Here is a 27,311-nt window from a genome sequence, read left to right as displayed (position 1 = left end):
CTGGACTGGTTAAGCTGATAGATTGTACATCATTTTGACAGATGATGAGTTCATTTGAGTTGTTACTTACATAACCACACAGCATTCACCATGTATCTCAGCCAGCCATTCTCCAACTACTATATTCAGTACCATGCTGTAGCCATGAATCTAGAGAATTATTCGGATAGCATTTTCTTAGATGGCAGTAATACAGCAAAGAACATAAGACACGGTTATTGATGAATGTTTATTTGTTTATCTGCCTCTTGCTTGAGTCTCATGGCCTCTGTATGGACTAATTAGTCCCTGAATGCAAAGTTACGCTGAGGGAGGGTGGAGGAGGATGGGGGAAGGTAGCACAGTGCAAATGTGGAATTCACAGCATCTAAATTAGTCCTGACAGGTGACTGCATCCCTGCTGCACCCTGGCTCACATCACATAACAGCCAGCCATGGGGGGGTATTTGTTCTGGAATATCATTGGCGATATTTGACAACAAGTTTTCTTCCCTAATTGGGACAGAATATAAAGGAGCCATCACATTGTCACTGTTAATTATCACTGTGTATTGTCTCTTTGCCATGTCTCGACACCGCGCTTCGCCTCAACTCATTTGGAGAGTACAGGGATGACGACAGATTGTGTCCCAACAGTCATTGTTCAGTCGGTTTAGAGACGAGAAGGGTAGAAAACAAGATTTCCAAATTAATTGTTGTGCGAGACTCTGCCGGCCCGATATCTTGCTTTTCACTTTAATGAATGTTGTTTGAGCACAGGATGAATTGGATGACTTGGTAATGTGGTAATGCAAAGACAAAATAGGTTATTCTCTCTCAAACTCACCCACCCACCCACACACTCTCTCTCGCTCTCTCTTTTACTTTACCACCATTCCTCTCTCCAATACCATCTATTCCTATTTTATTCTAACTCTATTCATCTTCCCCTCCCTCTCTTCTCCCTCCCTCCCTCTGCTGATTGAAATTCATGCTGTGGGCTAGCTTCAGCCCTAGAGCCTCTAAGAGCCTGGTGTCTGATGACCACACCGGCAGGCAACAAAGGTAGTGGGAGGAGAAGGAGGGAAAAAAATGTGAAGACGAGTTCAAGACAGGCTATCCTGCCTCTGAAATAAAGATGGTGACCACACCGGCAGGCAGCTCAGGTAGTGGGATGAAGAGGAAGAGGAGAGGGGAGGAGGAGTAGGGGGATGTGGGGGAAGATGTTAATACAAGTTCAAGATTCAGGCTATCCCCTGAAACAAGAGGGTAATAATGAGTCATCAGCCGGACGGCCAGTGGTTACGTGGAGTTGCCAAGGGCAGTAGGGGAGGGGGAATGGGGGACTAGGCTAGACAATGTTAAAACTCCAATACTTCCTCAGGCCTTCTACCTCAGTGGGCAGCAATGGAGTGAGCAAAGCAACAAAAAAAATTACACACACATACACACGCACACAAACCACTGCAAAACACACACCTGGGCAAATATTTTTTACTGATTCAGGGATTGGGGCTTAAGAGGGCAATGTTCAGCAATTCAATACACGCAGTAAACACTCTTAATTGGATTGTGTGCTTATGGGCTTTGATGTGTTTCAATCCTCAGAGGACAGCGTATTATAAGGCCTAATTGATTTTAATATATATTAACATGGGTTTAGGACAATTAGCCAAAAACAAACCTCTGGGAAAGAGTTATAATTATGTGTCCAATCGGGAGTATATGCCCTATACAGTCCAGTTACAGACCTTTATTTTTTATTTCCATAATAGTTGTGGATGGTTGTCGACTGGTGGTTAACCAGAGAAGTATGGGTCTAAGTGTCTTCCAGGGCCAATCCTGTGGAGGTGACATCGAATACCCCGGCTAGCCACAAATTGGTCCCCAGAGGCGAGACAGAGGCCAGGGGGGCCAGAGTGTGGGGACCAGCTTCAACCCTCCACGGCTGACACTGTACCCCCAAAGGGCTCAGCCAAGCTCATGCAGGAATGTCGGTGAAATAAGCCCCCTCGCTAAACCTCCACTTGGGATATGAATTGTGTTAACACTGTCCACCAATCACAAGTTTGAGGGAAAGAAGGGAAAGCAGTCTGAAGGTGAAACAATTTACTTTCTTTTTTTCCCCCTCCTTCACAAGGATACTTACATTTGAAGTTGGTTTGGGCTATACTTTTGAACACACATTTATTTATCCTTTATTTAACCAGGCAAGTTCATTAAGAATCAGGCAAGTCAATTAAAGGGATACTTTGGGATTTTGGCAATGAAGCCCTTTATCTGTCTTCTTCCATAGAGTCAGATGAACACATGAATACCATTTTTATGTCACTGTATCCAGTATGAAGGAAATTAGAGGTAGTTTCGCAAGCCAATGCTAACTAGCATTAGCGCAATGACTGGACATCTATGGTATCTACTTGCATGCTAGCAGTTACTATAGACTTCCAGTCATTGTGCTAACGCTAGTTTGCAATTGTGCAAACGCTAGTAAGAATTCTGCATGCAGAGACATAAAAATGGCATCCACAAGTTCATCTGACTCTGGGGAAGTAAATAAAGGGCTTATTTGCCAAAATCCTGAACTCTCCCTTTAAGAATGTATTCCTATTAACACAGAGTAATGTAGGTACAGTCAATCTAACCTATGGTAATGTAAATATGCTTTCTGATTATAAAGGAACAATACTGTAGGCCGTCCTTGGTCCCTCAGAAGGTTGCTCCATTAGATTTGGCTACATCTCTTCCCCAGTGACACCCTGGCCAGGAGAAATGTGAGCTCCTTGGCTCAGCAAGCGTTCACATCCTTGGTTTCATATCATCTTCAATTTGAATTCCATTACCTGCTGTGTCACATTTCAAATAACGGTAAGCCTTATTAATTACCAAAGTATGGGTCTAGGGTAAAGGTGAACGTGCAATTACAGAATTAAATCAAGCCGCCGTTTAGCTTGTCAGTCCTGACAGAAATAATTTGGGTGAATTATTAAATGCCTCTGCTGGTCTACTTAGCTTTATCGTCAGACATCCCCACACTGCACGAGTCAAAGCAAAGTATTTTCTTCCCTTTAATGAAATAAAAATGAATCATGTTTTTTTTTTCTCCTATTAGATTTATACAGTCTTCCGATGACGCTGAAGTAACACCAAAACAAGGCTTTAATGTGACTTTTATTTGAAAAAATGTATTTTTTTCCTGACATGCTGTTACCAAATATATCTTGCAAGGTGGGTCGGTCATCTGTCGTTCATTTCATCTGAGGCGATTGTGGGCCTTTAAGTCTAATATTTCCAAATTGCAGATTATCATGATTTTCTGTCCATTTAATTGCAAAATGCAATTACTGCATCTACACAAGGTACTACCATAGGAAAGCACTGTCATAGGAAGCTTGTGGATCACATCACATTGCCATGGTAACAAAAAAAAGGTGTATATTTGGGAATTATGAAAATTGTGCACACCTATGATTACTCAGCTTTTTACCTCATTCTTACCAATTTGAATATGAAAGTCAGGGCCCGTATTCACATTATTCATTCTGAAATTAAAAGCTAAACTGATCCTAGTTCAACTGAGATGCTTTGGCTGCGATTAGACAGGCAGCCCAATTCTTATATTTTGTTCCACAAATTGGCCTTTTGACCAATCAGATCAGCTCTGAAAAAGCTCTTATGTGAAACGAGCTGATGTGATTGGTCAAAAGACCAATTAGTGGAAAAATATCAGAATTGGGCTGCCTGTGTAAACACAGCCATAGTCTGTAATGATGATCATTTTTATCAGATTCATTTTATCATTTTTATCCTGCATACGTAAAGATTGTAACATTCCACATTCAAAAGACGTGTTCAATTCAAATCATGCTTTACAGCTTACTTGCATGCAACAAAAATGGACAGTTAAACCACATATATATAGAACACTGTTTAATATCGATGGGTTAAACCACCACAATACTGCCGCTGAGCACACATTTCTGTCTAATCAGCTGGTGTAATGAAGCAATTTGCCTAATGGTTGAGTAAATTAAATGTTTGGGTTTGGTCTCCATGACAACCAGCTGTCCATAATTAGTTAATCAAGACAGGCAGAGTTGAGGCTAGAGTGGCTGCATGTCAAGAGGTCGTAAGGTGCTTGAATCATTTAGTCATCAGGTAGTTTGGGTCCATACCACTGAAACAATGCATCGAGCTCTGCCCATATATCTAAGGTAACGTTTGTGGCTCTTTAAAAATGTTTATCTTACTAGATCATGCATTTGTATTGAATTTCTTTATCTCTTGCAGTTTTCTTATGATTGGCTCTGTCTTTGCTGGAGGTTCCTGGTGTGCCAACACAGCAAGAGGTACCCTGTGCATGTCCTCCATGTTGTTCCTTAATGTCATATTTTTGCGTAAGATACTTACACTAACATTTGTTTTGTTGCTGTCTTTTCACTAGCCCGAGCAGCTGCCCTGGGTTTGGTCCTCCCTAGGACCCAGTTTGTCCCTTACAGCCTTCGACCAACACGCCATAGGAGTTTTGATCCCATAAAAACCCACTATGAAAATAAGGATGGGCCCAAAGAGGCTCAGTTTGAGCCTAGCCTTCTGCGCAACAGTAAAATCCAAGGGGATGGCTATCCAACTGACTGGGCCTATGGACAAGTCTTCGCCAGAGGCTTTCAACCCAAACCGTATTCACTAAACTATCACGGTTCTGATCCCAGTTTGGCTGACTCCTCTGTCAGCCATTCTGTCTACACTCCCAAGGGAGAACTTGTTAGCAGCCACAAGCCCAACTTTGAGCAAGTCAAGAATTCTGTGCCTCGATCAAATGTAATGGTAGCCCCTGGTCAGTTTGAGTACTCAGACAAAGTGGACATTCGCAATTACTATAAGCCTGTTGTAGTTCAGCCTGTTCCCAGCAGACGTAGAACAATCCAGAGTGTGGTTCCACGACCCCAGAGCAGAGGTGCTGTACCCTATGGAAAAAGTATCCTATGGTCCTGGCCACAGTAGAGACTTATCCTCTCCACCATCCCAGAGTGGACTCATCAGCCTCCGAGCTAAAAAAAAAAAAAATGTTCCCAGACCCTGTTGTCCATTCAGTGATCAAAGAGCCAAAAATGAAGTGTCAGAAAAACAGATCCTGTTGGTTAATAAGCTCCTAATGGACAAACTCTCCTTTGCAAACCACCTTTGGCTCCTCAGACATGCATACCAGTGGTGAGCAAATCAGTGACCTTGTGCACTTTTAAGGGCAAAACATGTAAGCTGTGTTTGAAGTCATTACATTTACTTATCCATGACATCACTGTTCTGAATCAGTATTTGTTTATGGCTCTTCCCCCACTGCCCAGTGTTGATCCTTCAAATAAAATGTATTTTTCAGATTGTGTTTTTTAAATTTATTACTAGATAAATCAACTGATAGACCAAGTAAAGATTAACAATGTGCTACATTTATAGAATTTTGGTGTAAGACCAGTTATCCAGTAGCGACTCACCAGAAATGTATTTTGAAAGATACAATTTGAACTGAAATAATGTCATTTTGATAAATTGTTCAGTTTGCTTTTGATCACCTCTTGTGATTTATGTCCCTGTAAACCAATTTGATAGAAACTCAGCGGTTGTCTCCAAATAAATGTGACAACTACACCAAAGATTGTGGATAAATGAAGAGTGGTTCACCTAAGTTGTTTAAATATATATTCCTGTAAGTGGGTGTTCCTCCTCTCGTGTGAGCATGCTTTCCTATGAGCTTACGGTTTCTCCATATTAGAGCCCCACAATTGAGGTGTCAAAACCTAGAGGTCAAACAAGGAATGGTTCCAATTGTTTTTCCATCGTTCATTTCTCCCATTTTGGATTTTAGAATTACTTAAAATAAGGGCTGTGTTTTGTGTAGGCTTACCCTGGTGTGACATTTTGATAACCATGTAAATCTCTCTCGGACAAGGTGACTTATCAATATATTTGACTATTTACTCTGGTTCGAAAATGCTAATTAGCATCAAAGTAGACATGCAAAACTGCAAATCCCTGCAAGCTTATACACATCTCTAGCTGGCATCTTTGCTAACAGCTGTTGTGTCAATTTAAAACTTGCACAAGATAGTGAATAGAATTGTCCATTTAAAGAAATGTAGCCAATTTATTCATTGCTACATTTAGCTAACATACAGTGGTTGTAAAATAAGTAAGGAAAAATACTTTAAAGTACTATTTAAGTCCTGTTTTGGGAGATCTGTACTTTGTATTTTTGACAACTTATTTTATTTCACTACATTTCTAAAGAAAATCATGTACTTTTTACTCCATACATTTTCCCTGACACCCAAAAGTGCTCGTTACATTTTGAATGCTTAGCAGGTCAGGAAAATGGTCCAATTCACACACTTCCTCCTTTGATCTGGCAGACTCACTAAACACTGTTTTCTTCGTTTGTAAATGATGTCTGAGTGTTAGTGTGCCCCTGGCTATCTGTAAATGTAAACAAATCTAGAAAACTGTGGTGTCTGGATTGCATAATAAGGAATTAGAAATATTTTTACTTTTGATACATAAGTATATTTTAGCAATTACATTGACTTGTGATACTTAAATATATTTAAAACCAAATACTTTTAGACTTTTACTCAAGTAGTATTTTACTGGATGACTTTCTATTTTACCTGAGTCATTTTCTATTAAGGCATCTTTACTCAAGTATGGCAACTGGGTACTTTTTCCAACACTGATTAAATAGTTAATTCAGAGATTCTTACCTTTGCCTCGATTTTGCAGTCTCATCCAGATCATCATTGCATTTGTAGTTCTTTCTGATAGCCATATTTGCAGCTAATTAGGATTTCCTTTTTGGGGAATAAATACAGGTGAGTACATTGATAAAAGTCACCTTGCCCTAGACCTAGTGAGATTTACACGGTTATCAAAACATCACACCAGGGTAAGCCTACACGAAACACAGTCTTATTTTAAGTGTTTCTAAAATCCCCTATGGGAAAAATGAATGGTGGAGAAACGATTTGAACCATTTCCCTATTTGACCGCTAGGTTTTCTGGGTATTATGACTCATACTGTGGTACTCTATATCTGTGTTGCTAACACGAGAGAAGGAACAGCTGGCTCTGGTCTACTTATTGTCCCCAAAGTGGCCAGAATATCATGTGCATCACACTTATACCTGTACACTCGTAACAAGCCAAGCAGTACAAAACGTATATTAAATCGAATGCCACGTATCAAAATAGCAATACATTATTATCTTGACTAAATTCAACACTCTCATTGGCCCACATACAAAAACTCCACACTTGCTTAATAATTCATGATCTGCTTAATGTGGGCAGAATTTGAGCAGAGTACATCCTCTCTCTTAGCCTCTTCCTCTTTGCCTACACTTCATTAACCTCAAGTTTATTTGCTGTAGGACTCACATGATCTACTGTCAAATGTGTCCAAGCTTACTGATCTCAGAAGGCTTGCTGCTACCAGAGTGCCATCTATTGGTGCAAGCAAGCTGGTGCCATATTGGATTGCACTGTTGTCCAACCAGTGCTGTGAATCAAACATATTACCCCCTGGCAAATACCATAATCTCAGCCTCTTGTTTTACCAACAGGATTATGATGTTAATTTCACCAAGTAGACTTGATCTTTCAAAGGCTCAAGGTTTGTTTTCTGACATTTAACACTTGAACTAAGGCATACATTAATTTGCTTTGTAGAGTTCTTTGGAAATATCTTACGGTATTTCAAGATGTTTAGGCAGTTTACAACATGTTAAAGGGACATGACATTCCAAAATCAAACTTTGCCACTTTTTTTCAGACCTCAAATTTGGTCTTCTGTTGATGTAAGTCCACTTCCCACTGGCCATATGTTTAGTAGATCCTGGGCAATATATAGTGACATTTAGGACAATATACAGTATGCACATTTCTTTCTGCCTTTTGAATGGAGAGCAGGCATGAGAAACCCAATTGAATGTGCCATTGGTGAAGATTAATTAAAGCAAGGCTTCCTTTGCCTTCAGTGAAAGGATCGCACATGTCACTCCCGGCTTTCATCTCTCCCTGAAAGGCAGTTTGTGGAGTGCAAAGAGGGAGAGAAGGATAAGGTTACACAGAACGCGCCATAAATCAATCTCAGATGCGCAAAGAGAGCCAGCTATGAACACTCGTCCAGAACGCAAATAGGAAAGTAAGTGACAGAGCAAAGTGAAGCAATTAACTAGGTTTTTAAAAGAGGTGTGGGCAGGAGAGTGTGGTGATACATCTTGAGTCAAATGGGTGGTGTGTGGGCAGGCGTGAAGGGGGAGGGGCCTATCATCCACTAGTGGAATACACCTGGTGAAGGTTCACCTGGCTCAGAGTTACACGCTTTATCATCTCTGCACCCAGAAGCCAAATATTTTGTGTACGCTGGCCAGCTACCCCATGTTAAAGGAAGATTACATTCCTAATTATACTGACAGTATTTTGATGGCAAAAAAAATTATCAACCTCTTAATTGTTATCACTCACAATATCATCTCATCAAGCTTTTGCATCTGTGCCTCTCATGTAATCCCAATTTATCATGCATGTGGGGGCATAGACTTCACATCCTCTAATTGAAGTGTGACAACAGCTACACTGTCACAGAGAGTATCCCTGGAACAACACATAAGACACAGCAAAGAAAATGAATAATTAACTACAAATTGTCTAATCAATCTCACAGCGATATTAGCACCATACAGTATTTACTATACGACACCACCGGTATGCTTCTGTTTCCTCTCGGTCAATGAATTAATGACCCGGTTCCCTCATACAGCACAAGGAGAGACTTTGGGGCTGTTGGAGCCAACCTCTGCCTAACCCGAGGGAGTATAATTAAGCATATTTGTTTCACAAACACAACAAACACTCTTTGACTAATACTGTGACTCACTCTCACCCACCATGTGACTCATGCTTCAGGGGAGCCCTCTGTATTTGTGTGTGTGTGTGTGTGTGTGTGTGTGTGTGTGTGTGTGTGTGTGTGTGTGTGTGTGTGTGTGTGTGTGTGTGTATGCACACTCACTCTAGTGGGTGTTTGTGTATATGCATTTCCAGAGAGGTGACAGGTTCTCCAAGCCCTCCAATGGAGCACCTCTCATTCCCATAACTAGGGAAAGGAAAAGGTCAATATTATAGACCGAGCTTATTATGTAAAGGATGTTGTATTTTCTACTCTGGGCAGGCACACAAGTGGACATTGCCTGAGAAGGAGGCTACGTCCCAAATGGCATCCTATTCCTTATATAGTGCAATACTTTTGACCAGAGACTCATGGGCCCTGGTCAAAAGTATTGCATTATTTAGAAAATCGGGTGCCATTTGGATGCTGGTGGAATTTAGATGGGCCATATACACTGAGTACACCAAACACTAGGAACACCTTCCTAAAATTGAGTTGCAACCGCTCCCCCACTTCCATCTCCCTCTTTTGCCCTCAGAACAGCCTCAATTCCACAGGGCATGGACTCTACAAGGTGTCGGAAGCATTCCACAGGGATAATGGCACATGTTGACTCCAACGCTTACCACAGTTGTGTCAAGTTTGGCTTGATGTCGTTTAGGTGGTGGACCATTCTTGATACTCACGGGAAACTGTGAGAGTGAAAAACCCAGCAGCATTGCAGTTTTTGAAACAAACCGGTGCGCCTGGCACCTACTACCATACCCCATTCAAAGGTACTTACATTTTGTGTCTTGCCCATTCACCCTCTGAATGACACACATATACAATCTATGTCTCAATTGTCTCAAGGCTTAAAAATCCATCTTTAACCTGTCTGAAAATCTGAAGTCAGTTTTGCATTGTAAGCAGTCATTGTTGCTCTGGTTTTGGGCAACATTCTCTGACATATTTGACTCTTTGAATGCGCCTTATCTTTCCTGGATCATGTCGATAAACCCTCAAACACCTTTTCAAACGTAATTATCTTCTTAACACATAATCCCAGGAGGCACAATGTGGTTAATACGACTGTGGTTACCCCCTCTATCCCCCCATCCATCCCTCACTCACTCCCTACCTCCCTCGTCCCCTCTCTCCTCCTCTTGTCCTCCCTCCCACAGCAGCCTCTCTCTGTGAGCCCACTAGGCTGCCAGTGCCACTGACCTGTGGTAAGAGGGAAATCAATAGTCAATTCCATTTTGCGGCCAGCGTTTGACAGGTACTAGATAGGAGTGGATTGGGTGCATGTAAGGAGCAGGAGCGTGAGTCTGAGCCTGTCTGACCCTCCCTCCCTCTCTCTCACCCTCCCCATTTCTATCCCCAAGCTTCTCAGAGACAGCTATGAAGTGCATGCAGCCACAGTCCTATTTCCTTTAAATATTGCCAGTTCAAAAACACTATACCAGCCAAGCAGCAGGGGTCGGGGGGACAAACTGTGTTGATGTCAAACAAGTGAATCACATATTGTAGATGTTGTATAGTAAAAATGTATAGGTAAATCCATGAGGGAAGCTTCAAATGTGTATGGGTTTATCTTGAATACATTATGGGTACTTCACTAGTTGCAATGAGAGCTTTGACGTGTATCTATTACAATATACACTGAGTGTACAAAACATTAGGAATACTGTCCTCATATTGAGTTGGACCCCCTCAGAACAGCCTCAGTTCATCATGGCATGGACTCTACAATGTGTCGAAAGCATTCCACAGGGATGTTTTGTAAACTCTGTGTATTTCACCAGAAAAGGGTCCTGGAAAAGATACGGTGCCGAATATTTACCCTGAAATGGTAAGTCTCTGTTAACTTGCGTAAGAAGCTAAAGGGGAGAGACCGTCAGTGAGCAGTAAAATAGAGTACATTCACAGGATTTCCAATCAAGCGAGGATGGTTCATCATCAGCCCGGGTTCACTCGGGGCCCCGAGCTAATTTTACTGAGATGTAACATGTAATACCCAATAGATTGAGAGCACGCCGTTCATTAACACTGATTAAAGGAAATGATCAAGCAAAATATGTCAACTGCACGATAATCAGTTAATGCATTTTTAATTAGTGTCTACTTCTCTTTTCTCTGTTGATTTTCACCCAACGGTTACTTGGTTATGCATTCCTTTAATTCTCTCTCTGGCGCCCTCTGATTAACAGTTAGGTTTCATTATGGTTTGTGAGGACGCAGGAGAGTGGGAGAGCGGGGATATGGTAGTTAGATGGAAATTTGAGTGGGTGAGCCTCTATGTTTGAAACCGAGGCCTCCAAAACAAAATCATTTTACAACTTAACAAGCTAATAAATGTGACACGGCGACTGGCTCCGAGTGCCCTTGAGGGTCAAGGCACAGTTTAAAACCACATTTAAGAGCTGTTTCTATTAGCAAAGCAACAAAAGGTTAGACAGACAGAGAGGGGCCACTACACATTGGAGAAGACAGTGGTGTATATAGCTTAAAATGGAGGGAACTCAAAAACAGGAGGTCATATTCTTATGTTGTTCCTAGATAAGGGATCTGTAGATATGCAACATAGTCTCATGCACTATAAGTTCCATTTTAACGTATTTGCTAAATAGTTATTTATGAAAATGTGTGTTTTTTGTTTGCAGTAAAACTTTGCATATGAACAGATTTCAAAATGTATAGGTTTCTATCAGGGTTGAGATATTGGTGTTCTGTACAATATTACTGGAATCTGAAGCCATGTGTCTTTATGAAAAATATAGTCTTAATGTGACGAAGAGGAAGAGCTTTAATGGCCAGTCAATAGTTCTAATACCTCATTCCTATTTGTCTTCAGATGTTTCTCTTTGGGAGCAAATATAGCAGCCTTTTACCAGGCCATTCCAGAGAGGAAGAGGCAAAGCGAGAGGATTGACTCCGGAGGCATGCGGGAGGAGGCTTAAACTGTAGCGTTAAGAAGACCAAGTGAAGGGTTATTATATGGGGGGGGGACAGACAATGAGAGGGTGTAAAATTTGATAAAGATAAAAGTGAATTGCTATTTTTATAGATGAGGCTTATTTGGTTGAATAGAAGTTTTTCATAATGTTTATGTTGTCATTAGTGTATTGATATGTTTTCTACAAAAGATCATTGGTTAAATTAAAAAAAAATCTAAATCAAATCAAAATCAAATCAAATTTATTTATATAGCCCTTCGTACATCAGCTGATATCTCAAAGTGCTGTACAGAAACCCAGCCTAAAACCCCAAACAGCAAGCAATGCAGGTGTAGAAGCACGGTGGCTAGGAAAAACTCCCTAGAAAGGCCAAAACCTAGGAAGAAACCTAGAGAGGAACCAGGCTATGTGGGGTGGCCAGTCCTCTTCTGGCTGTGCCGGGTGGAGATTATAACAGAACATAGCCAAGACGTTCAAATGTTCATAAATGACCAGCATGGTCGTATAATAATAAGGCAGAACAGTTGAAACTGGAGCAGCAGCACGGTCAGGTGGACTGGGGACAGCAATGAGTCATCATGTCAGGTAGTCCTGGGGCATGGTCCTAGGGCTCAGGTCCTCAGAGAGAGAGAGAGAAAGAGAGAATTAGAGAATGCACACTTAGATTCACACAGGACACCGAATAGGACAGGAGAGGTACTCCAGATATAACAAACTGACCCTAGCCCCCCGACACATTAACTACTGCAGCATAAATACTGGAGGCTGAGACAGGAGGGGTCAGGAGACACTGTGGCCCCATCCGAGGACACCCCAGACAGGGCCAAACAGGAAGGATATAACCCCACCCACTTTGCCAAAGCACAGCCCCCACACCACTAGAGGGATATCTTCAACCACCAACTTACCATCCTGAGACAAGGCTGAGTATAGCCCACAAAGATCTCCGCCATGGCACAACCCAAGGGGGGGCGCCAACCCAGACAGGATGACCACATCAGTGAATCAACCCACTCAGGTGACGCACCCCTTCCAGGGGCGGCATGAGAGAGCCCCAGTAAGCCAGTGACTCAGCCCCTGTAATAGGGTTAGAGGCAGAGAATCCCAGTGGGAAGAGGGGAACTGGCCAGGCAGAGACAGCAAGGGCGGTTCGTTGCTCCAGAGCCTTTCCATTCACCTTCCCACTCCTGGGCCAGACTACACTCAATCATATGACCCACTGAAGAGATAAGTCTTCAGTAAGGACTTAAAGGTTGAGACCGAGTTTGCGTCTCTGACATGGGTAGGCAGACCGTTCCATAAAAATGGAGCTCTATAGGAGAAAGCCCTGCCTCCAGCTGTTTGCTTAGAAATTCTAAGGACAATTAGGAGGCCTGCGTCTTGTGACCGTAGCGTATGTGTAGGTATGTACGGCAGGACCAAATCAGAGAGATAGGTAGGTTCAAGCCCATGTAATGCTTTGTAGGTTAGCAGTAAAACCTTGAAATCAGCCCTTGCTTTGACAGGAAGCCAGTGTAGAGAGGCTAGCACTGGAGTAATATGATCAAATTTTTTGGTTCTAGTCAGGATTCTAGCAGCCGTATTTAGCACCAACTGAAGTTTATTTAGTGCTTTATCCGGGTAGCCGGAAAGTAGAGCATTGCAGTAGTCTAACCTAGAAGTGACAAAAGCATGGATTAATTTTTCTGCATCATTTTTGGACAGAAAGTTTCTGATTTTTACAATGTTACGTAGATGGAAAAAAGCTGTCCTTGAAATGGTCTTGATATGTTCTTCAAAAGAGAGATCAGGGTCCAGAGTAAATAAATTGACTAGAATTCTCCCATCTGATCTCACCTTCTCCCGTCTGCCCCGGCATGTGTGTGTGTGGGTGTGGACATGTATTTCCATTGTTAGAGCTTTTCTATGAAAGAGCTCAGAACAGGGTTTTGGCTGTCATTTATAAGGGTTTGCTTGTAAGAAGTAGATAACAGGAAATGGCAGTTATTTCCACTGGATAGATCTAACAACCAAGCAACTGTGCTTTCACAGGTACTTGACTTGTTAATAACTGAGTTCACAAAAGCTAACCAAAAACAGGGATACACAACCTATCTGACAAAAAAAAGAGAGTGAAAACAGTCAGTGACTGCTTTTAAGCTGGTCCATTGTTAGGCCTGTCTAACATGTTATTTTTTTCTAAATTATCATTATTTGGCTAGTAATGGGGGCCTCAAGTAGTATTGCAATTTGAATACACAACGGAAAACAATCACGTTTGGCTTAGGAAGACGGGATCAATATGATGCTTGGAGCACAAACAACATATCTTCTCAGAACACTCGATCACACCTCAGTCATTTCTTCAAAAAGACTGCATGGAACCCAAAATGGTCGCCTTCAGAGAAAGCTTTAAGAAGTGCTTTTATATGCCTACATTTTACAGACTGTTCTATGAAAGAGCTCAAAACAAAACCATTCTCAAGTAATGCATGGTATCTGTAGATGCCACACACTGATCTGTTTCACCTGTCCTTGTGATTGTCTCCACCCCCTCCAGGTGTCGCTTATTTTCCCTGGTGTATTTATCCCTGTGTTTCCTGTCATTCTGTGCCAGTTTGTCTTGTATGTTTTCAAGTCAACCAGTGTGTTTTCCCATACCCTGTTTCTATTCTCTTTTTGCTTGTCCTCACGGTTTTGACCTTTTCTTATTTTCTGGACTCCATTCCCGCCTTCCTGATCATTCTGCTTGCCCTGACCTCGAGCCTGTCTGCCCTTTGGTACCTCCTGAACTGGTTTTGAGTTTTTGCCTGTACACGACCATTCTTTTGCCTACCTCTTTTTGGATTTAATAAACTTCAGAGACACTTACCATCTGCCTCCTGTGTCTGCATCTGGGTCTCGCCTTGTGCCCTTATAAGATAGCATAATAATCAATTTGACGGTCTTTAATTTACTTTCCAGCTCTCAAATGTCAAATTTGTCCTTCACAAGAGTTGGATTAGCGTGCCTTTCTTTGAAGAAGGCTGTGACAATTGACACCTGTGAAAATTCTAAATACTCAAACTTAAAATATGTTTATTTCAAATAGCTTGACTAATTTATTAATCACTTGTGGACAAATGCACATAACATCGAGCATCTGACTCCATTACGTGAGATTTTTCCTCTGGGTTTCCAAGATCTCAAGGCGTTTAACTTGACTTCCCTATCTCTCCTGTTATGTGCCCCACCACCCCACGTCATGTTATCTTTCCTGTATATGGTGAATTCAAAATAAGGATGTGGCTGGCTGTTCAACTCTAGTGGCCCTGGAACCGGAGTTCCATTTCGCCACTCTGTTCCATCTGATCCTGTCTACACCAGAGTCTGATGAAAGCCTTTCTGGGTGCTGAGGCTGTGTGGTGAGTGGTGTTGCTCTCTAATTGATTTTCTTTATCTCTGAATCACGCTACCTACCAAACCTTCTGATTCACTTGAATCTAACAGAGGAGATGGGGGGGGGGATAAAACACTATCTGTTATTGGTGAGTGAGTGAGTGAGTGAGTGAGTGAGTGAGTGAGTGAGTGAGTGAGAAGCTCAGACAATGACATTTAATCTCCCTGTTCAACTGTGTGGATATGTCAAATTATTGACTTATTGGTAATTTAATAGGATTTAGTGACATATCATCAGTACATGTATCTAACTTGAAAAGTTTTGAATCCAACCTGACATCATGACCTTTTCAGTTTTAATGTGACAATTATACAACAATTTTGGCATCACCACTAGCTGAGCACTATCTGCACTCATACTACTTATACTCTTTTGGAATATTAATGGGAAAAAAACAAAGTATATCTCTCATTCCTGGATAGGTATAAGATGTCTATGTGCTGTCAATATATGCAAAAGAGGATGTGAAAGAGTTTGTTTTTGTCTTTCTGCTCTTTTATTTTTATGACAAAGTATTAGTCATTGAGAGGTCTAGTGTCTCAGGTCACCTTCCAGCAAAGAGGAAACCTCTAATCCAAAATTAAAGGGCAGATTGTCAAATAGTGATTTGTACATATCTATGACATGTTTACCAAATTAACTAGAAGTACAATTGAAGCTTTGCGGAGAAAGAGAAACAAAAGGAGAAATAGGCAAAGCTTTAACTTTGTCAGCCTGTTGGAGGATATTGTTGGAGGATATTGCCTAATCGAGAAAGAGGGACTGTTGTAACATTTACCACAATGGCTTAAGAGAAGAACACGTTTAAGGGGAGACAGAGGAACAAGGTATAGAACATGTTGAAATATTGTATCTTTGTGACACATCCATTACACAACAAAGGGTGTCAATGTCCCTCTGAAACAATAACATACTTTTGTGAGAATAATGTGCCATTAAAGGTAACAACCTTTTCGGGAAAAAAAAGTCCACTCCATACTTGTAAATGACATTATAAAATCCAACCATTCCATGGAATGCCTGTAGACATGGCATCTAAAAGTGCTCAAACATTTGACATAAATTAGGAATGTTTATTGACCATCCTGACATATTTGTATTCCACTGATATGTTAGCCTATAGAAGGAAAATATATCATAATCCTGCTTTCCTTTAATCGAAAACAGGAAATTGGCATTCTCATTTGCGTTTACAAGCATACTAAATAATGACGCGAGAGAGCGACATGCTAGCCGGTGACAAAATAAATCACTCCAAATGTAATAACTTTTTTTCTGTCCGTCTCCCTCTGTCACTCTCTCGCTCTCTCTCCTGTCACGCTCTGTCTGTCAGTCTATCTCTCTGTCACTTTCTCTTTCTCTCTCTCAAGGCAGCAAGGGACATTTAGGAGCCATAGGAAATTAACTCCCTGCAATAATAATAAGGCAAAACTCTGCATAGGGAGGAAGAGCGAAGTGGAGGCCTTTATGCAGACAGATGATAAGCAGTAAATAGAAGGAGACTTCAATGGCCTCACATCACGCATCCACTACATAGGTTGCGTCCCAAATGTTAGCAGTACAGAAAATGTGTCATCAAAGTGGAAAATAAACATAATTGTAGTGAATTTCATCTAACTACTCAGCAAACACATGGCATAACTGTTTTACTGTCATTCTATTCATTTAAACGTTTTTCAGATTATCCACAGCCAATTGATTACTGACCGCTGGGTAACGGTCAGACCGCTGGGTAACCAAAGGGTAACCAAATTCAGAAACACATTTCAATTTCCACTGGTCTATTGCAGTTATTTCCCTATTTCAGTGATTTTTAATATTAAGTGAAGATAAATCATTTGTCAACGTTTCAGAACCTGCAGAGCCTTGGTAGACTGGCAGAGAGACAGGCACGTTTGAGAGAGGGAGGGAGGGAGAGGGAGAAAGGAGAGAGAGAGATCTCAAAGATGTACATGTTACCGTCCTCAAATGAGCAATAATCGAATTCCCAACACACACTCACATTGGTCATGGCATCCTCCATCTTAGCCATTAGGGCCTAGTTACATTTCACCTAGTTGGCATATGTATTCTAGCCAAATAACAGTAATGGGGGCAAGGCTGTCATTGGTCCATTGCCAGAGGGTTGCCAATACGTTTCACAAGGATGTCATTTTCTCCGTTATTTTCCTGTTTCAGTGATTTTAAATATTAAGTGATACATTATTTGGCAACTGTTCAGAAACTGCAGAGCATGGCATTTTGAGTGGTGCAGTGGTCTAAGGCACTGCATCACAGTGCTAGCTGTGCCACTAGGCTCTGTCGCAGCCGGCTGCAACCGAGAGACCCATGGGGCGGTGCACAATTGGCCCAGTGTCGTCCGGGCTAAGGGAGGGTTGGGCCGGCAGGGATGTCCTTGTCACATCACTCACTAGCAACTCCTGTGGCGGGCCAGGTGCAGTGCACGCTGGCACAGTCGCCAGGTGCACAGTGTTTCATCCGACACATTGGTGCGTCTGGCTTCTGGGTTAAGTGGGCATTGTGTCAAGAAGCAATGTGGCTTGGTTGGTTTGTGTTTCGGAGGACGCACGGCTCTCGACCTTCACCTCTCCAATGTCCGTACGGGAGTTGCAGTGATGGAACAAGACTGTAACTACCAATTGGATACCACAAAATTGGGGGTAAAAGTAAGAAATAAAAACTAAAATAAAAACTGAAAGGCCACTGGCAAAGAGACAGGTCCAATGTCCACTGGCAAAGAGACAGGCAGGTTGAGAGGCTTGCAACTGGAGAGAGAGCAAGAGAGAGAACGAGAGAGAGAGAAATCAAGGATGTACATGTCAACACCCTCAAACAAGCTATAATCTAATTCCGAACACACACTCTCATTGAGCATGCCATTCTCCATCTTAGCCCTGAGGGCCTAGTTACATTTCACAAGAGGTTTCACAAGGATGTGGTTTTCAGTTGCCTGTCACCAGTATGTGCCTTCTCAGCATGGAGATAACACAGAGGTTTTAAAAACAAGAGTCATATTCATTAGGCACCAAACGGAAGAAAAAGAAGGGAGACAAGCTGATCTTGTCCAATAAGAAGAGCTCAAATTTAATTTTGCACTGTGTAGTGTTTTGCTACAGTGTACCTGAAGGGGACAGTCCCAAATGACAAAGAGGAAATAACCGACCTCTCTTTTTCCTCACAGAACATATAGAGACACAAGCATGACCTGAGTGAATCGGCTGATGGCCATCTTGCCATTGGTGATTGGTGCACTCTGATCTTTAGACTTTAGAATCAGTCTTTAAGTCATTAGCACATTTTCTATGACTGAGGAATTGTGAGTATCCCAAGTGTTTCTTTGTTTGTCAAAGACAGCTGTCTAATCTTTCTTTCCCTCGTAATTTCCGTGTATCAGTTGTGGATGATGCATCTTCGCTCATGTCAGCTTGTACTGTCAAACAGTATATTCATGACAGGTTAGAAAAATATATAGTCATTATCATTTCCATTACAATTTATACACTGCTGTCCATAAGAGCTCTGGAATTTCAAATGTTGTTTTGATTCCATTGAATGCAATGTACTTTCACCCGTTCTTCTTCAAAATCACTCATTTCACATCATCACCTCTCACAGGTTTGTATCACCATGGCATCAGCCTGGATAACAATGTTTGCCACGCTGCTGCTGGCTTTTGTGAACGGAACGAAAGATGGTGAGTGCTGTCTTTGTAATAAATAACCTTCTCTAAATGGCAACACCTTGCCAGCAGTAGCACAGATAAAAGAATTAGACACTTCACATCCCACTGTCTTACAAATGTTGTTTTGAAATGTGAATCTTGAGGTGATCAGTGTCATTTGAGTTTCACTGAGACATGCGAATATACAGTAGGCAAGAAATATGGAGCTGTATCTCACAATAAGTATTTTATTTGGTGGCTTAAAGAGCCCCTTTTCTACCTTCTCCCTCAATGTTGCTGATGCATTGATCTGCTCTTGGCTCTCTTTCCATTCCTGACAGAGGTTCACACGTCTCCATCTGTGCGGGTACACACTTCCACCCCTGTGGTGGCCTTGGGGTCACCGGTGACTGCCTCTTGCATCATCAGAGATGACTGCCCACTCATAAAGGGGGCAGTCTGGCACCTCAACCACATTGTCTGGCACCTCAACCAACGCCTTATTCCCAGCAGTCCTGCAGTAGCCAATGAGAGTGGTAGGACCTCTGCAGCGGCCAATGAAAGTGGCTGGATCTCCACCGTTTTATATTCTGTGGCCAATCAGAGTGGCTGGAACTCAACAGTGTTTATACCTAGCTTCACAGACACCAAGGGATATCTCACGTGCTGTGTCCTCCACACCTTCCCGTGTCAGATCGTAGGAGCAGTGGAGATAAGAGCTGGATGTGAGAGACGTTTTTTTCTTTCTTTGTTTTGTTTATGCCTGTTCAGTGGTGTGCTGTATGTATGGTCTACCATAGCTCCATTGTCATTCATAGTAAGGGATATCCCTTACCCCACATAAAAACATTACAGATGGGACCATGGTAAAGAATGGCATTTCTTCATTTTTAAAAATGTTGGAATGAAAAAAAAAGCATGTTTGTCTTGTAGTGCCACACTTCCCTGGTTTCCCTCATGTCCAACATCTAGTACTGAACATGCTATACTTTAATTTCAAAGAGCAGTTCTGGGAAATCTGAGCATAAAATAAGAATTAATTCAAATGTTTTTAAAGGTGGACTTGGCTCTCACACAGTCGCGCACAGTGCCTGTGCATGTGCACGGCTTCGCCTCACATCTGTTGCAGCGTGGTAGCTGCGCGACCGATACAGCTGTGAAGTTGAGCCTCGTGCTTCAACTCTCTTAGTTGTTGAGAGAATTGACACACTGTGCTGTTTACTTTCTGCATCTACCTCATATCGCTGAGTCGACCTTTACATGTTTTAAACATACCTCAGATAAAGAATTAAAAACCTGAACTGATAATGAACAGTTCAGTAATGCAGTTCTGAAGACTTGATCATTTTCTGTTCCAAAATCAATTCAAAATCAAATCAAATGTAATTATCAAGCTCTTTTAACATCAGCAGATGTTGCAAAGTCGTTATACAGAAACCCAGCCTAAAACCCCAAACAGCATGCAAGAAAGATGTAGAAGCAAGCTGGCTAGGAAAAACTCCCTCGAAAGGCAGGAACCCACCCAGGCTCTGAGCGGTGACTAAATTTGACACTGTTTTGCTCACCCCAATAATTGTTATTTTCATAGTTCCACCCACAGCACCACAGAACCTTAGCTGCCTGACTAACCTGACCAAGCCGGAAACCCTCTCATGCCAATGGGACCCAGGACAGGACACCCACCTGCCCACACAGTACACACTCTACACTGAGATCAGGTAACAAGTGGCTATTGGTGGAGGACAAGTGCATCTGTTGTATTTTTAGATTTAGATTTACATGTCAAATGTAAATGTATATTACGATGCTATTTTTTAAATGCATGCTTATGTGTGGTGGTTATCCATAGAGAACCAGTTTAGATGTTACTTCCGCGATGCTTTCTGTGGCAACCTCCTAATATCACTATGCATAGGTGTGGAGGTTATCCAAAGAGCTTAAAGGGGAAGATGCGTAACTGTGATTTGCTCAAGAAGTTGTATTATTTCTTCATCTTAACAGGGACTTACCAGAGAGCAACACGTACATGCTGCCGCCAGGGGTACATCGCTACAAGATACCACGGACCGGCTTTGTTCTCTTCTCAGAGATAGAAATATATGTCAAGGCGGTGAACGCCTTGGGTCAAGCCACCTCAACACCTTTGCTTCTGGAGCCAATGGAGTCAGGTAAGGAAGTAGTGATTTGGGCCGTGATTTACAGAATATGGTTGTTCATATTAGGACAACCTCCGTCACACCGACTTGGTGTCACTTGTGACTCTGAAGCTGTCCTTATGCAGACACTGTAAAAAGATAGTTATTCTGAAGCTCACTGTATTCTTTAAACCTAAAACAAAGAACCTTATGCACAAGTACTTTGTGGCATGGTATTGAGATTAAGCTATTGACATCATAGGAGTTCTAATATAACTCTCATATTGCAGCCAAGTTTGACCCTCCAAAAGTTCTGAAGGTCCAAGCAGAGCCAAACAGGTATGGCTGCCTAAGGCTCAGCTGGGGTCTCTCTGAACAGCAAGCGTGGGTGACCACTGTGACCTTGGAGGTGCGACTGAAAACAGCAAACAGCAAGCAGTGGAGTGAAGAACCAGTAAGAGAATGTCCATTTCCTATGTGTCCACATACTGCAACCGTTTGAACAAAAATGATTTTGATTAAACAAAAATAAAAGATCATACCAACTGTACTAGGTAACCATAAAAATAATGACATTACTGTGAGTGTGTGTGTGTTTGTGTGTGTGTTTGCGTGTGCATGTATGTTTGTGTGTGTGCACGTGCATGTGTGTTAGGTCCCAGTGCAACGCTTAATGCGCCAGAGACCCATGGAGGTGTGTCGTCTGCTCCACGGGACAGAGTACCACATCCAGATACGGGTCAGATATCAACAGAGTCCATGGAGCGAATGGAGTAACAGCAATACTGCAGTCACGCTTGAGAGGGGTATGTCCTGCATCAATTCTGTTTTAATATAATGTCATTTATCACTCCCATGGTACACATTTTTTTTATCAATTTCTTATTCCTCCGTTCATTGGGCTTACTTTTCACTCTGTGCTAATGAAATGTCCTACATTTTCTATCCCTCTTTTCACAGCTCTGGTAGAATGTATGTATTGACAAACACTAGGCTCTTTGGAAGTGAATTTATAGCCTACACCTGTCTAGTCTGGAAGAATTCTTTGCTTCTCCTCACAACTGAGAGGCACAAATTTGATGAGTTTCAAAATGGACACTTCTGTTTCTTTTCAGCTCCCACCGGACGACTCAACTCTTGGATGAAGGTATCTGGGGAGCAGAGGCATAAGTCTCTCAGTCTACACTTGTTTTGGAAGGTGAGAACACATTCAAATTTGACACATCACAAACTTTGTTTCCTGTGATAGCAGTCCACACAACTTGCCCTTCCTCATTCATCTCCTTTCTGCCTTTTGTAGCCATCGAAGCAGTTTCGTGCCAATGGCAAGATCCTGTCCTATGTTGTCTCACGCCAGAGACAACCCCTGAAAAAGGGACAGCTGTGCATCACATTGGATAGCCACTGTGTTTTCCAGCTTCCCAGGGGCGCAAGGAAAGTGTTCCTCAGCGCTGGGAACGCTGCAGGGACATCCAGCCCTACTGAGGTCGAGGTGTTTCAACACAGAGGTAAAGCTTTATTAATAGTTAGATTGTGTATAAAGGGATATTTTACTCAATCTTTTAGCATTTTGTGTATTAGTGCACTGTTAATAAAATCCCAATAAATAGTATGTCAGTAGTACATTTGTCAAGATAGAGCACTTCCAGTATAGAGCGGAAACGAAATATCCCTACAGGTGAATTCAAAATCATCCCCTACACGGTAGGCACTCCTGTAGATCTGAGAGGATTGCACATATATCAGCATTATGGTAATAGCTTCCTCTGATTGGCTGGGTGGAAATGTCACCATATTTCGTCCACCTATGCAATCCTCTGATCTAGGCCTGGGGTCAATTTAGAAATCATAATATATGCATAAGCAGAAGGTGTTATGTGTGTTATGTCAGCGTCCCTAACACCCACATAGTGCACTATTTTTGAGTCCTATGTGCGCTATACAGGTAATAGGGTGTCATTTGGGACTCAATCTAAGGGTGTTTAAGCTTACCTGTGATATATTGTGTGGTAAAAAATCTCTATCTGTCTCCAGCTCTGGCAGCAGTCTCTGACGTCAATGTCCTTCCTCATGATGAGAGATCTCTACTGGTCCAGTGGACAAGCATACATTCATCCAGTGTCACAGGCTATGTGGTGGTGTGGAGACCATTGTGGAAAATGGACCCTTCCCTCATCTTGTTTGACCACATTGACAGGAATCAATCCAGCACTCTAATATCAGGTATGGTTTATGTCAGTTATAACGGTATACATTCATAATGTACACTATGTGGTTTCATTCACCTGTCATGTGTCTCTAGTTCTGTGTTAGAAGTTTGTGGGAGGACTATGTACTTCTTTTATGTACAATTCTCCTGGCTGCACAATTCATTTATCTGCAGGGACAATAACATTTTCATTGGATTGCATCTACAGTATCAGCTTGTGAGCGAGTGTGTTCTCTAGTTTGTTGTTTGAGTTGATTTGTGCAGGATTTATCCACATACTATGCATTTATGAACTTGGATCCACTGTTATCTCTTGTTATCTCACTGTATCTCACTGTTGTCTCTTTCACCGTCTACAGAGAGCATCGAGCCATACAATCCCTATGAGATCTCTGTGTATCCAAAGTATAAGGACGGGATTGGCCTTCCTCAAACCGTCGAGGCGTACTCTAGACAAAAGGGTAAGTCGGTAAACACTAACCCTTATACCTTGGACTTTGTAAGATCTTTACAAGATCAAGGGAGGTGTTGCAGGCTTCCTTTGAGTCAATGAGGTGTGAATTAGCTGCAAAACAGGCTGATGAAAGGTGTTACAATGCCTCCCTCTATTGGAGACATATAGCAAATTACACTTCCGCATACTGCTACCACCATTACTATAAGCCTATTCTACTCTATTTATATCAAGGGCCTACGTTGTAGCTCTTTGTCAGCATGACAATACCCACAAATCAAAGCACCATTAGGTTTATGACATTATATAATTGATATGGTAATCACCACTACTTTTATTGCCATTTAATCCATATAGTCCTTAATGTTCTCCGTTGTTTATGGCAGCCCCATCTGCCGCCCCAGATCTGAGGGTGAGGGAGATATTGCATTCTCGTATTGAGCTTACTTGGGAGGAGATTCCACTATGCCAGAGGAATGGGATCGTGCAGAGCTACCAGATCTTCTACTGGGATGAGCAGGGAAACACCAAAGGTGGAAAGATGCTTATTGTGACGCTGATGATGATTCACCATTGATGATACAACTATAGATGACTGAAAGTTCATACAAAAGCCTTATTTTGCCAGGCTGTCATTGTAAATAAGTATTTAGGTTACACTGTATTTGGATAGTCTAGATGCTCTACAGATGGTCATATGATCAACTGCTTTCTAAGGTTATGGTTAGGTTTAGAATAAGGGTACGGGTTAAGTTTAGGGTTAGGATAATGGTAATGGTTTAGAGCTAGGGTTAGTAGGTAGTTAGTGGAGCATCTACAGATGGACTATCCAGATAAAGTGTTACCAGTATTTATTCCCAACTGACTTGCCTGGTTAAATAAATTAACATGTAAACTCATACTGCAGCTGCTGTGTCACTCTTTTACAGTTGTGACTGCTGAGCTGGAAAAGAGGAGGGTGGTTCTACGAGAGCTCGACCGTTCATCCTCATACAAAGCCTTTATTATGGTTAGCACAGGTGGCGGGAGTCTGAACGGATCAGAGGTTACACTCAAAACTGAACCAATGGGTTGGTATTAGAATTTTGTCAAAAAGTAAAGTCAATCAGTGAAGTGCTTTTAAATAAAAGTAATGTGCGGTGTTATTTGAGGACTAGTCTCGCTTGCCAGACTCATGGCGCTCCACCCTATGTGAGGTCAGATACTGTATCAGTAAATTGTCTAAAACACGTCTTAAATCTAAATCTATATATTTTCAGACGACTTGGCTATCATCTTGATAGTTATTTCCTCTGGTGTTGGGCTGTCATTGCTTATCATTATCTCAGTTCTGGTCTGCTTCTCAACACATGAACGGTGAGAACTCAACATTGACTTCATGTCAGTAAATACTTGTGTGTTTGTACTATTTAAAAACAATACAAGTTTCTGTTCTTATCCAAAGGTTGAAGATGTGCTTTTGGCCCAAGATTCCCGACCCTGCCAACAGCAGCATCAAGAGGTGGAACACATTGGATTCAATGCAGGTGCAGTATTAGGATTATCATGACAAACCATGTATTCAGTGTGTGTTGATAATCCCTAAACACAAGGGTTACTAATCTTTTAGGCATTTATGCATTTATTCTATTCTATTTAATGTTTCTGTGGTTTGACAAAGGCGATACATGTTTATTTTTGAAGGATACTCCCCCTGTTGAGGACATGCAGGAATCCAGCCTGGTCTATCTCTCAAATCTCAGCCTCCTGGACCTGCCCAAGAAGGGTCTCGAGAAGAGGGGTGGCGAGATCACCGATGACCCCTGGTGCCGCTGCAGTGACACCAGTGACCTGGGCGAGTCCATATGTGGCTCCCCCCATGCCCTCAGCCCTAGCTACATAGGGTCACACCAACACTCTGTTCCGTATGCCACTGTGGTCTTTGATAGCCCGTACTCAATTCAGCCACCAAGCCAATCCCATGCCTACCTGCGCTCAGAGTCCACACAGCCACTCCTGGAGGAAGACCTCGAGGAGCCCTCTAGCCCAAAGGAGTACCAGAATGTTCCCGTCCATGGGACATCTGGGGAGCAAGTTTCCTTTAGAGAATGCCTGAATGACGGACCAGAAAGGGGAGAGTTATGCATTCTTTGGGATGACTTTCCCTTGCTTAGGGCTTTGGCAATGAATGATGTTCGAAGTCAAACCTAATCAGTGGTATTGAGATTTTGAAATGTATGCAAGTATTGTGAGATGTATGTCACAGAATGGCAGATACATGTTCAACACCAATGATGTTTTCAAGACAGGGACAACATGATTATCCAGTTTGTGAATGTTAGTGCTACAAAAAAGTGCACTGAAAAATAGCAATTAATAAAGTTCATGTGTGTTCATGTTGATCAATATTTTGTCTCTTCTGGTCTGACGTTAATCATAAAATAAATGTCTGATCAATGCATACAACTCTGAATATATTGTAATTTATAATACTTTATAATGCAGTATATTCTGTCTTAAATTTGATCGATTATTTACATTTTAGGATACCTTAGGTTGGATTTGGAACGTTGTTTGAGATGTTTGGACCAGGTTTACAGGTAACTTATTAGATAATTTGTATTCATATTGGGTGAGTTGGAACCGGTGTATTTCTGAATCAAACGCGCCAAATAAATTTACATTTTGGGGATATAAAGAAGGGCATTATCAAACAAATTATGTTTCTGGGACATTTTGAAGTGCCAACAGAAGAAGATCTTCAAAGGTAAGGCATTTATTATATCGTTATTTCTGACTTCTGTGTCGCCTCCTGCCTGGTTGAAAATTAATTTTCATGTCTTTGTATGTGGGGCGCTGTCCTCAGATAATCGCATGGTCTGCTTTCACCGTAAAGCCTTTTTGAAATCTGACACTGCGGCTGGATTAACAAGAAGTTAACCTCTTATGGCTACCCCTCGACAACATTCCTCTGAAAAGGCAGTGCGCGAAATTCAAAATATTCAAAATATTCAAAATAAATTCAAATATTTTTTTGAAATATGTAACTTTCATACATCAACAAGTGCAATACAGCAAATGAAAGAAACTTCTTGTTAATCTACCCATCGTGTCTGATTTCAAAAAGGCTTTACTCGATAAAGTGCGTATTTATATCCAAAAATCTCAGTTTACATTGGCGCGTTACTTTCAGTAATGTTCTTCTTCCAAAACATCCGGTGATTTTGCAGAGAGCCACATCAATTTACAGAAATACTCATAATAAACATTGATAAAAGATACAACTGTTATTCACAGAATTAAAGATATACTTCTCTTAATGCAACCGCTGTGTCAGATTTTTTTAAAACTTAACGGAAAAAGCTAACCATGCAATAATCTGGGTACGGCGCTCAGATAACAAATCAAGCAATACAGATATCTGCCATGTTGGAGTCAACAGAAGTCAGAAATAGCATTATAAATATTCACTTATCTTTGATCTTCATCAGAATGCACTCCCAGGAATCCCAGTTCCACAATAAATGTTTGATTTGTTCGATAAAGTACCTCTTTATGACCAAATACCTCATTTTTGTTAGAGCGTTCAGCCCAATAAT

The 27,311-nt window shown here is 41.6% G+C and overlaps 2 protein-coding genes across 6 annotated transcripts; both read left to right on the top strand.

Moving 5' to 3' along the window:
* Window positions 1–3,989: 3,989 nt before the first annotated feature.
* LOC112246601 lies at window positions 3,990–5,072 on the top strand. Its single transcript, XM_024415027.2, has 3 exons — window positions 3,990–4,193; window positions 4,270–4,328; window positions 4,424–5,072. The coding sequence occupies exons 1-3, from the start codon at window positions 4,096–4,098 to the stop codon at window positions 4,981–4,983; spliced, it is 717 nt and encodes a 238-aa protein (XP_024270795.1). The 5' UTR covers window positions 3,990–4,095; the 3' UTR covers window positions 4,984–5,072.
* A 10,037-nt stretch (window positions 5,073–15,109) lies between these two features.
* On the top strand, window positions 15,110–26,120 carry csf3r (colony stimulating factor 3 receptor (granulocyte)). 5 transcript variants are annotated; one of them, XM_024415099.2, is made up of 17 exons: window positions 15,110–15,239; window positions 18,456–18,590; window positions 18,890–18,968; window positions 19,277–19,660; window positions 20,524–20,653; window positions 20,937–21,103; window positions 21,361–21,524; window positions 21,726–21,876; window positions 22,186–22,268; window positions 22,371–22,578; window positions 23,105–23,293; window positions 23,639–23,740; window positions 24,120–24,266; window positions 24,663–24,803; window positions 24,993–25,089; window positions 25,178–25,259; window positions 25,417–26,120. In XM_024415099.2, the coding sequence occupies exons 3-17, from the start codon at window positions 18,902–18,904 to the stop codon at window positions 25,921–25,923; spliced, it is 2,619 nt and encodes an 872-aa protein (XP_024270867.1). In that variant the 5' UTR covers window positions 15,110–15,239; window positions 18,456–18,590; window positions 18,890–18,901; the 3' UTR covers window positions 25,924–26,120. The 5 variants fall into 5 exon arrangements, with proteins under 5 accessions (XP_024270867.1, XP_024270868.1, XP_024270869.1 ...); XM_024415100.2 differs by having other exon boundaries at window positions 18,456–18,729; XM_024415102.2 differs by lacking the exon at window positions 18,456–18,590 and adding an exon at window positions 18,669–18,729 and having other exon boundaries at window positions 15,131–15,239.
* Window positions 26,121–27,311: the final 1,191 nt, after the last annotated feature.

This window comes from Oncorhynchus tshawytscha, linkage group LG03 (genome assembly GCF_018296145.1).
Source record: "Oncorhynchus tshawytscha isolate Ot180627B linkage group LG03, Otsh_v2.0, whole genome shotgun sequence".
Taxonomy (NCBI): domain Eukaryota; kingdom Metazoa; phylum Chordata; class Actinopteri; order Salmoniformes; family Salmonidae; genus Oncorhynchus; species Oncorhynchus tshawytscha.
The sequence above is the reverse complement of the archived record's forward strand: the minus strand, read 5'-3'. Positions and strand labels throughout refer to the sequence as shown.

Excerpts from the sequence above, each read along its gene's own strand:
- LOC112246601 (XM_024415027.2), top strand. The coding sequence starts at position 4,096 with ATGTCAAGAGGTCGTAAGGTGCTTGAATCATTTAGTCATCAGGTAGTT. Across the intron at positions 4,194-4,269 it reads GCTCTGCCCATATATCTAAG|TTTTCTTATGATTGGCTCTG; the intron begins GTAACGTTTGTG and ends TATCTCTTGCAG. Across the intron at positions 4,329-4,423 it reads GTGTGCCAACACAGCAAGAG|CCCGAGCAGCTGCCCTGGGT; the intron begins GTACCCTGTGCA and ends TCTTTTCACTAG.
- csf3r (XM_024415098.2), top strand. The coding sequence starts at position 18,827 with ATGCAATGTACTTTCACCCGTTCTTCTTCAAAATCACTCATTTCACAT. Across the intron at positions 18,969-19,276 it reads TGTGAACGGAACGAAAGATG|AGGTTCACACGTCTCCATCT; the intron begins GTGAGTGCTGTC and ends CATTCCTGACAG. Across the intron at positions 22,269-22,370 it reads GTCTACACTTGTTTTGGAAG|CCATCGAAGCAGTTTCGTGC; the intron begins GTGAGAACACAT and ends TGCCTTTTGTAG.